General features: G+C 48.6%; 2 protein-coding genes across 2 annotated transcripts; one reads left to right on the top strand and one right to left on the bottom strand.

Moving 5' to 3' along the window:
* The first annotated feature begins 4191 nt into the window (after positions 1 to 4191).
* Positions 4192 to 5759, top strand: LOC123105973 (pentatricopeptide repeat-containing protein At1g06710, mitochondrial-like). The gene has a single exon (XM_044528153.1). It carries the CDS (start codon positions 4223 to 4225, stop codon positions 5483 to 5485), a length of 1263 nt encoding a protein of 420 aa, XP_044384088.1. The 5' UTR covers positions 4192 to 4222; the 3' UTR covers positions 5486 to 5759.
* A 78-nt stretch (positions 5760 to 5837) lies between these two features.
* Positions 5838 to 9576, bottom strand: LOC123105972 (receptor kinase-like protein Xa21). Its single transcript, XM_044528152.1, has 2 exons — positions 6485 to 9576; positions 5838 to 6379 (listed from the first exon to the last, which is right to left on the bottom strand). The coding sequence occupies exons 1-2, from the start codon at positions 9537 to 9539 to the stop codon at positions 5997 to 5999; spliced, it is 3438 nt and encodes a 1145-aa protein (XP_044384087.1). The 5' UTR covers positions 9540 to 9576; the 3' UTR covers positions 5838 to 5996.
* Positions 9577 to 9906: the final 330 nt, after the last annotated feature.

The following is a 9906-nucleotide window of genomic DNA, read 5'->3' as shown; positions in this document are numbered from 1 at the left end:
AGCAATAAAGTAAAGTAATTTACATGGCGTTTCTCAATGACACGCAGGTCATACAAAAATTAAAGACAACTCCTATGGCTCCTGCCGGTTGTCATACTCATCGACATGCAAGTCGTGATTCCTATTACAATAGCATGAACATCTCATACATCACATATATATCATTCATCATTCATCACAACTTTGGCCATATCACATCACAAAACACTTGCTGCAAAAACAAGTTAGACGTCCTCTAATTGTTGTTGCAAGTTTTACGTGGCTGCAATAGGGTTCAAGCAAGAACGTTTTCTTACCTACGTGAAAGCAACAACGTGATTTGTCAACTTCTATTTACCCTTCATAAGGACCCTTTTCATCGAATCCGCTCCAACTAAAGTGGGAGAGACAGACACCCGCCAGCCACCTTATGCAACTAGTGCATGTCAGTCGGTGGAACCGGTCTCACGTAAGCGTACGTGTAAGGTAGGTCCGGGCCGCTTCATCCCACAATACTGCTGAAGCAAAATAAGACTAGTAGCGGCAAGAAAGTTGACAACATCTACGCCCACAACAAATTGTGTTCTACTCGTGCAAAGAGAACTATGCATAGACCTAGCTCATGATGCCACTGTTGGGGAACGTTGCAGAAAACAAAAATTTTCCTACGGTTTCACCAAGATCCATCTATGAGTTCATCTAGCAACGAGTGATCGGATTGCATCTACATACCTTTGTAGATCACGCGCGGAAGCGTTCAAAGAACGGGGATGAGGAAGTCGTACTCGACGTGATCCAAATCATCGGAGATCCTAGCGCCGAACGGACGGCACCTCCGCGTTCAACACACGTACGGTCAGCGTGACGTCTCCTCCTTCTTGATCCAGCAAGGGGAAGGAGAGGTTGATGAAGATCCAGCAGCACAACGGCGTGGTGGTGGATGCAGGGGTCACCGCAGCAGGGCTTCTCCGTTTTACTGCGAGAGGGAGAGGTGTAGCAGGGGAGAGGGAGGCGCCAAGACTCAAGCGTGCGGCTGCCCCCTCCCTCCCCCCTTTATATAGGCCCCCTAGGGGGTGCGCCGGCCCTAGGAGATGGGATCTCCTAGGGGGGGTGCCGGCCCTAGGAGATGGGATCTCCTAGGGGGGGCGGCGGCCAAGGGGTGGAGTGCCCCCCAAGCCAGGTGGGGCGCCCCCCCACCCTAGGGTTCCCAACCCTAGGCGCATGGGGTGGGCCAAGGGGGGCACACCAGCCCACTATGGGCTGGTTCCCCTCCCCACTTTAGCCCATGGGGCCCTCCGGGATGGGTGGCCCCACCCGATGGACCCCCGGGACCCTTCCGGTGGTCCTGGTACAATACCGGTGACCCCCGAAACTCTCCCGATGGCCGAAACTGTACTTCCTATATATAATTCTTCACCTCCGGACCATTTCGGAAATCCTCGCGACGTCCAGGATCTCATCCGGGACTCCGAACAACTTTCGGGTTACTGCATATTCATATCTCTACAACCCTAGCATCACCGAACATTAAGTGTGTAGACCCTACGGGTTCGGGAGACATGTAGACATGACCGAGACGGCTCTCCGGTCAATAACCAATAGCGGGATCTGGATACCCATGTTGGCTCCCACATGCTCCTCGATGATCTCATCGGATGAACCACGATGTCGAGGATTCAAGCAACCCCGTATACAATTCCCTTTGTCAATCGGTAAGTTACTTGCCTGAGATTCGATCGTCGGTATCCCAATACCTCGTTCAATCTCGTTACCGGCAAGTCACTTTACTCGTACCGTAATGCATGATCCCGTGACCAGACACTTGGTCACTTTGAGCTCATTATGATGATGCATTACCGAGTGGGCCCAGAGATACCTCTCCATTATACGGAGGGACAAATCCCAGTTTTGATCCGTGTCAACCCAACAGACACTTTCGGAGATACCCGTAGTATACCTTTATAGTCACCCAGTTACGTTATGACGTTTGGTACACCCAAAGCACTCCTACGGTATCCGGGAGTTACACGATCTCATGGTCTAAGGAAAAGATACTTGACATTGGAAAAAATCTAGCAAACGAACTATACAATCTTGTGCTATGTTTAGGATTGGGTCTTGTCCATCACATCATTCTCCTAATGATGTGATCTCGTTATCAATGACATCCAATGTCCATAGTCAGGAAACCATGACTATCTGTTGATCAATGAGCTAGTCAACTAGAGGCTTACTAGGGACATGTTGGTGTCTATGTATTCACACATGTATTACGATTTCCGGATAACACAATTATAGCATGAATAAAAGACAATTATCATGAACAAGGAAATATAATAATAATCCTTTTATTATTGCCTCTAGGGCATATTTCCAACAGGCGGAAGTCCGACGTACCCTCGACAAGGCCAAGGAGACATACAAGCCGGACGCGACGACTCCAGGCGCGTCAGAGGGGCGGCCGGACGGCCACAAATTGGCAAAGAAGGGGAAAAACGCCGACGCGGCAACCGCGCGAGTGCAGGAGTCCATCGAGCATTGCCTCGCCGAGGCCCAGGCCCGGGCCGTCCTACGTGAAGAGAAGACCGAGGCGCGGTGGTCGTCACTGATGAAGAACATCGCCATTAAGCTCGACCTGCTCTGGACGAACGTCGCCGCGAAGAAGAGGAACACCGACATGGCTTTTCTGATGGGCGGGGCGGACATGCTCCAGAGCAACGATGAGCAACTCAGGGCGTGGTACATGGCGGAGCGCAGTCTCATCCTGAACCAGATGCAGACGGCAACACCGACGACACCGACGACGCAAGCTCCCGCGCCCACGACCACACGGACGCCAAGCCCGAACGACGCCTCTACATCGCCGCCCAGCAGTGTCGAAGCCGCGCCGACACAGCCCAGCACCGAAGCAGCTCCGACACCGCCGAGCCTGCGCACGCCGAATCCGCCAACGCCTGGAGCCGACCCCGCCGAGTGAATCATTGCGCACGCGAACTTGCGGCGTGCGGCGGCTCTGTTTTTTGTAACGCCAGACTACGTCCGATCGCCGGATTTGTGGCGTCTTTTGAGAGCGGGAACGACCAAGTTTAAATTTCCCGCATCCTGGAACCGGCGCTTGGGGGCGTGACTGGGAGCTAGGTCGCCCCCAGGGGCCGAACTAGCGCCGGCACGCCCCCAGGCCGCTCTATTTAGGCGCCCTGGGGGGCCGAACGGCTGGAGATGCCCTTAGCGCCACCACCACCTCATCTACATATGCCACTTTCGTGAAGGCACAACATACTTCAGAAATAGAGGCGCCGCCACAACATCCAAAACAGAGAGAGAAAAGATCCCGAGAAGAAGAACCACCGGAGATCCATTCCTTCTCTTCCACCCATCTTCATTTTCATTCATAGCAACACCACCATAGGGAGAGGGATTTGAAGTTGTAAGTTAAGGTTTGTGACTCTATTTGTACTAATCTTGAGATCAAAACTTGTTTAAGCATTCACCTTATTGTGGATCTTTGCGATGTTATCGATATAATTTTCCTTGGCTTTTATCTCTATGATATTTGGTTATTCCCATCTCATGCGTGAGTAATTTCCCTTAGACGTGGGACATGTAAGGTATTGCTATGATTCATTTATGCATATTCCTTATGTCGTCATTGGTAAGAGTTACTACCGAAATCTGAGTCAACAGGACCTGATCTCTGGTCCAACGGTCCATTATGATGTTTTATATCATATCACACCACATAAGTGTTTCAAATGACAAGTAGGAAAGGTGAGTTTTTGTTCGAACCAACGGTGGATAGAAAATATATTTTTCCTGTCTCAAGTTCTATATTCAATGTTCCAGGTAATTGGGAAAACTTTATTTTTTTACAGGTGAAAATAATATATTACTCAGCTCGAAAGGTTCATACAACCGATCGCAGCTAGCTTCATAGCATCTCGAGGGCTTGAGCCTAACCAAGTCATGGTTCTGCCCTCTAACCGAGCAAACTTAGCTATATTATAACTAACTTAATTTTGGTTACGATTCACATGAATAATTCGATATTCACGAAGAGACATAAGATAGGAAAATACGAAAAAAAATGCATTCCAGAGTCAAATCTCATTTTCATAGGTAATTTTCTAAGTACCACAGGAACCGTTCGGCCAGCCATTCACGGCCCAGATCGGCCCATCAATCTCAGTTGCCACTGGCGTTCAAACAGTCCAGTTCCAGTTCCAGCCAGACTCGGAGCACACCAATGTCTCGTCTCATCCCCCGGCGGCTCCACCGCGCCGTCTCCGCCGGCGGCGCGACCTTCTCCTCCTCGAGCCCCTCGAGCCTCCGCAGCACCGAACCCACCACCGCCGCCACCTCAAATGCGATCGTCAACCTCGTCGCGGCAGGCGGCGACGGCGGCAGCCTGGAGGCCGACCTGGACCGCCTCGGCCCGCCCCTCTCCGACGCCGCTGTGTCGGCGGCGCTCCGCGCGCTCACGGAGCGCGGCGTCCCCGCGTGCCGCTTCTTTGCCTGGCTCTCCCGGCACAGGGGCGCCCCCCCGAGCGCCCGCGCCCACAACCTGCTCGTCCAGAACGCCGGCAGGCTGGCCGACTACCCCGCCATGGCCCGCGCCCTCGACCAAGTGTCGGCGCGGCGGCTCCCCCTTACCGAGCAGGCCTTCGCGTTCCTGGAGGCCGCGCCGAGGTCGTCCTCATCTGCGAGCAGCGTGGATGACGCGGTGAGGGCGACTCTGACGATTTTGGATGGTGCCGGTGGCCCGTGCCGCGCGTCCGGCGTGTTCTCGCTGGTCAAGGCGTTGTCCTCGATCGGCGAGCTCGACGCGGCCGTGTGGGTGATCGAGGAGACGGCGAGGAGGGCGAGCTACTACAATGTCCTCTTGGCCGCCAAGTGCAAGGCTGGTGACTTCCGGGGCGCCCGTGAGGTGTTCGACGAAATGAGGAAGGGGAGCTGCGGCCCAAATGCCAACTCCTGGAACTACCTCCTGGGGTGCCTGCTGAAGAATGGCAGGGCCACCGAAGCGTGCGACCTTGTTGAGACCATGGAGAGGTCGGACCACGACGACATCCCGAACTCACTGACGTACGAGATCCTCACATACCACGCCTGTAAGGCGGGGAAGATGGATTCGGCAAGGCAGATTCTCGATCAGTTGTTCTCAGAAAATCTGACGCCGAGGATTACAATCCACACAGCCTTCATCAAAGGGTACTTCTATACTGGGAGAATCGAAGATGCTTGCGATTATGTGAGGGCTATGAGCACCAGGGATTCACACTCCACGAACAGGAACTACAGCCTGCTCGCCAAGCTGTTGCACAGGTCGGGGAGGATCGTCGAGGCAGGAAGTGTCCTGTATGAGTTGATGGAGAAGGGCCTCAGGCCTGACCATTCTGCTTATGTTACAGTGTCCAAAGGTTTGCACAAGATGGGAAGGGGAGATCTGTGTGCTGAATTGAAGTCCTTGTTTCAGAAATTCATTGTACAGTCAGGTTTGGAATACTGATTTATTTTTGAGCTCTTGTTGAGTGATCTACTTGAGTGAAACTTGCTTGTCCACATAAGATATTTAGGTGCCATTTATGCCCTTCACTCCTGACTCCGCCATGTAATGAGTAGATAACTTTGCTGTAAATTAAAACTTAAAAGGACATGTTTCCTACTTTGTATAGATATGAAAAGGGGTTTGTCTAGGGCACATCTAGATGTGCTATAGTTATTGCACATCTAAGTGACAGAATCAAGTATGGAAAGGAAAAGAAAAAACCCAAAAGAAAATTTCCACACGAATCTCCACATAAGATCAATGACATAGGACTTAGATGTGCAATACTTATGGCACATCTATATGTGCTTTAGCAAAACTGATATGAAAAACATACATTATCAGAAACAAAACTGTGCAAAGCCATTTGACATGGATGCATTAGCTACCTCTGAAATGACTCAAACTGGATTCAGAAAAGGAAAAAAACAAGATAGTACATTACTATTCTTCTTTACATGAACTTCTGTTGCTAGCTACTTTCCTGCCAATTCTTTGCTTCATCTGACATGCATGTGTATGAGGCCATGTGCTTTATTCTAAGGATCTCGGTAGAAACTCGTCTCATATCTGGCCGCTCTTTGGCTGATTTCATGGAGCAAGAGAGGCCTATTCTTAAAAGTGGAATAACGCAATTCTTCATCATGTCAGTTGCACTGCTGTTATCATGTAGCATTGTGGGGTCAACAACCTCGTGAATATTCTTTGTAAATGCTCTATCAACAAATTCATGAAGGCTTATACCATCATTAAATTTTTCTTCAGTTGGACTGCACCCTGTTATCAGTTGCAACAGAAGCACCCCGAAACTATAGACATCACCCTTGGTTGATATCTCTTCGCTCATTCCATACTCTGCATTTACATTTAAAAACACAATAAAATTAAACAATTATCATTATTTGTACAACTCCATAAGGAACAAACAGAGCCAGTATCTTGCAAATAAGCTTATCTCACCTGGTGGGATGTATCCTATGGTTCCTTTTAAGCGGCTCAAAGTTGCTGAACTATCTTGATGTGCATTTTCTGTCCTGAACAAGAATCTTGCTAGGCCAAAGTCAATGACGTACGCAACCATGTCAAGACCCAAAAGAATATTGGTTGGCTTCAAGTCGCAATGTATAACTGGAGGTGCACATTGGTTGTGAAGATAATCCAAAGCAAGTGCTACATCCAAGGCTATGTTAGTCCTTTGGCTTAAAGTCAGAATACTCCTTTCACCATTTTCAGGGTCTTTTAGATGTAGCCACATTTCTAGGTTCCCATTTGGCATGTATGGGAACACTAGGGCCTTGAAATCTGCCCCAGTATGATCCACTGAAGAGCATAAGGTAATGATTTTTACAAGATTCCGATGGCGAACATTTCTTAGGGCTTCACACTCTGCTATGAAGCTCCGATGTGCCCCATTAATGTCAAGATCAAAAATCTTGATGGCAACTTGATCTTCTTGAAACTGCAGACTGCCCTTATAAACCCTTCCAAATGATCCAGAACCAATTAAGTTTGCTGAAGAAAATCTATCAGTTGCCCTTACCAAGTCTTTATATGATACCTTTTCATATGCTATCTTCTCTATCTTTATCTGCTCATTATCATGTTGCAAATGGGGATTGGTTTTCATCCTTTTCCTCAAACAAATTGTTGCAATTAATGAGAAAAGGATTGCAGTGGCAACAACAGTTAGCAGTAGAACTAGAAGCAGTAGCTTCTGCTTTCTTTTCCTGTCAACCACTGCTGAACAAAGAGACATACCTCTTGTTGGAATGCTTGTACACAGATGATAATTTCCTTCGATTGACACTGCACCAGCGATGTCAAAAACACCGCCTGTTGGAACTGCTCCATCAAAATGGTTGAAGGATAAATTGAGGTCTTGCAGTGATTTCATGGATTTGAGGAACTCTGGAATTTTTCCAGACAAATTGTTCCTAGAAACATCCATCTGTTTTATGCTGACTAAGTTGGCAAATGATTGTGGAATGCTTCCTGCAAACAAGTTGCTTTGCATCCCAAGATACTCCAGAACAACACACTGGCTGAGAGTTGATGGGATGTTACCAGACAACCTGTTATTTGACATGTTGATTTTCTGCAGATGAATGAGATTGCCAACTTCATCTGGCATTCCTCCAGACAAGTTGTTGTCTGACAAGTCCAACTCTTCAGAAAGCGTAGAGAGTTTGAAGATTTCTCTTGGTATATGCCCATCTAGTGAGTTGTGAGCAAGGTTGAGTGTGGTCAGTTGAGTGCACTGTGCTATACTTGCAGGTATTCTTCCACTAAAGTTGTTATGATCCATTTCCAGCATACTCAGCTGGACAAAATTGCTAAAAGTATCTGGAATCTGACTTGAAAGCCTGTTTTGCGCAAAGGATAGATAGACCAAGTTCTGCAATTTCCCAATTGTTGGTGGTATATTACCGGTGAGAAGATTGTAATTCATGTACAAGCTACTGAGGCTCTTAAGATTGCCAATCTCTGGTGGTATAGGTCCAGAAATTTGGTTACTACTTAGGTACAGACACTCGAGACTGTTCGAAAGGTTGCCGATAGAACTTGGCAATTTCCCTTTGAGATTGTTCCCATCCAGGGCCAGCATGGTCAACCCGGAGCAATTAGATAGTGAAGAGACAAAGCCCCAGTCATCTGCTTCTAGCTTGTTGTGTCCCAAATCGAGTTCCTCCAAATTTGGCAATGAGCCGAAAAATGGTATGGATCCAGTAAAGCTATTACCATTCAGGTAAAGCCAGCGTAGGTGGTAAGCTTTGAGAAGTGAGGCTGGGATTGGTCCATCAAAACTATTTTGTGAGAGTAGTAGGTTCTGGATATTGGGGAGCGTGTAGCCGATGTCGAAGGGTAATCTTCCGACAAGTGTGTTATTTGCTATGGCGAGACTTCTCAGAGATGACATGTTGAAGATACACGGTGGAACCGGCCCAGATAAGTTGTTTATATGCAAGGTCAATGTCTCTAGTGTTGGAATATAACCTAAGCTCTCCGGGATGCTCCCAACTAAATGATTGTTTGTAAGACGAAGATAAACTAGGGAGGAAAGGTTCCCTACTGAGGAAGGTATTCTTCCTGAAAGATTGTTATTCCCTAAATCAAGATGCTTAATAGGGGAAGATGTGACAGTAATAGAGGGTATTGAACCAACAAAACTGTTATCTTCGAGGCTAATGGTACCAAGTGACAAAGTGTTGAGAAGATCCTTTGGGAGTTCTCCAGTAAGACTATTGCTCATAAGCCTAAGTACTTGAAGGGATGAGCTATTTGCCAAGGACTCCGGGATTACCCCTCCGAGACCATTGATCCCGAGATCGACGTATGTGAGATGACAGCTACTGCCGAAAGACGGTGGTATGGTGCCGGTAAGCATGTTTTTGGCGAGAACTAGTATGCACAGTGCAGGAAGGTCTCCGAAAGCGGGAGGGATGCTTCCTTGGAGCTTGTTGTTGCTAAGGTCAATCTCTTGAAGGTGCTTGCATTGGCTAAGGGTAGGTGGGATCTCTCCACGGAAGGAATTATTCCACAAGCCCACGATTTGGAGCTGGGAACACGCAGAGAGTTCAGGCGGGATGTTACCTTCCAAAGCGTTGATGCTGAGGTTGAGGTTGGTGAGCCGGCTCAGGAGGCCAAGCTCCGACGGCAGGCCACCACTGAAGCTGTTGTTAGACAGCTGGAGCCTTGCCAGCCAAGTGAGGTTGGCGATGCAAGGCGCTATGGAGCCCGAGATGCCTTGGGATTCAAGGTCCAGCGCAACGACACGCCTGGATGGTGTCACGCTGCAGGTGATCCCATGCCAGTCACAGAATTCCATGGACGCGTTGCTCCATGAAGCTAGAACTCCGGCGGGTGCCGAGATCCCGGACTTGAAGCAGAGGAGGGCTTGCCTGTCGCTCTCTGATTCATCGCAGATGCCTAGTAATGGCAGGCTGCAGAAGAAGCCCAAGAAGAGGCAGAGAAAACGATAGAGGCCTGGAAACAAAAAGGCACTTGAAGACACCATTACTCAGCTATCGAGATCGATGGAAGCTCTAGCTTTGCAAGAGGATGTTTAATTACGGGTGTGTTGCAGTACCTCACCCACTTTAAATAGTAGAGGATTGGAGCAGCAAGCTATGATATCATAATGTGCGGCAATGCGACTGTGCTGGATGCTACGGACGGAGGAGCAGGTAAGGTATGCAACACCAGAACAAATGGATTTTGGACCATCTGGAAAATCTGCCTGAAACTCAATAATGATATTTGCAAGTCATTGTTCCAGTCTTCCAGCAATGATATCTGCAGGTCATTGTTGCAAGTCATGAGCTAGCTTCCAGGGCATAGAACAAATGGTTTGGTTGGGGTCCTGTCCCGCCAAAGCAGATGAT

Source organism: Triticum aestivum, chromosome 5A, assembly GCF_018294505.1.
Source record: "Triticum aestivum cultivar Chinese Spring chromosome 5A, IWGSC CS RefSeq v2.1, whole genome shotgun sequence".
Classification (NCBI taxonomy): Eukaryota; Viridiplantae; Streptophyta; class Magnoliopsida; order Poales; family Poaceae; genus Triticum; species Triticum aestivum.
Note: the sequence above shows the minus strand (reverse complement) of the source record. Positions and strands in the feature narration are given on the sequence as shown.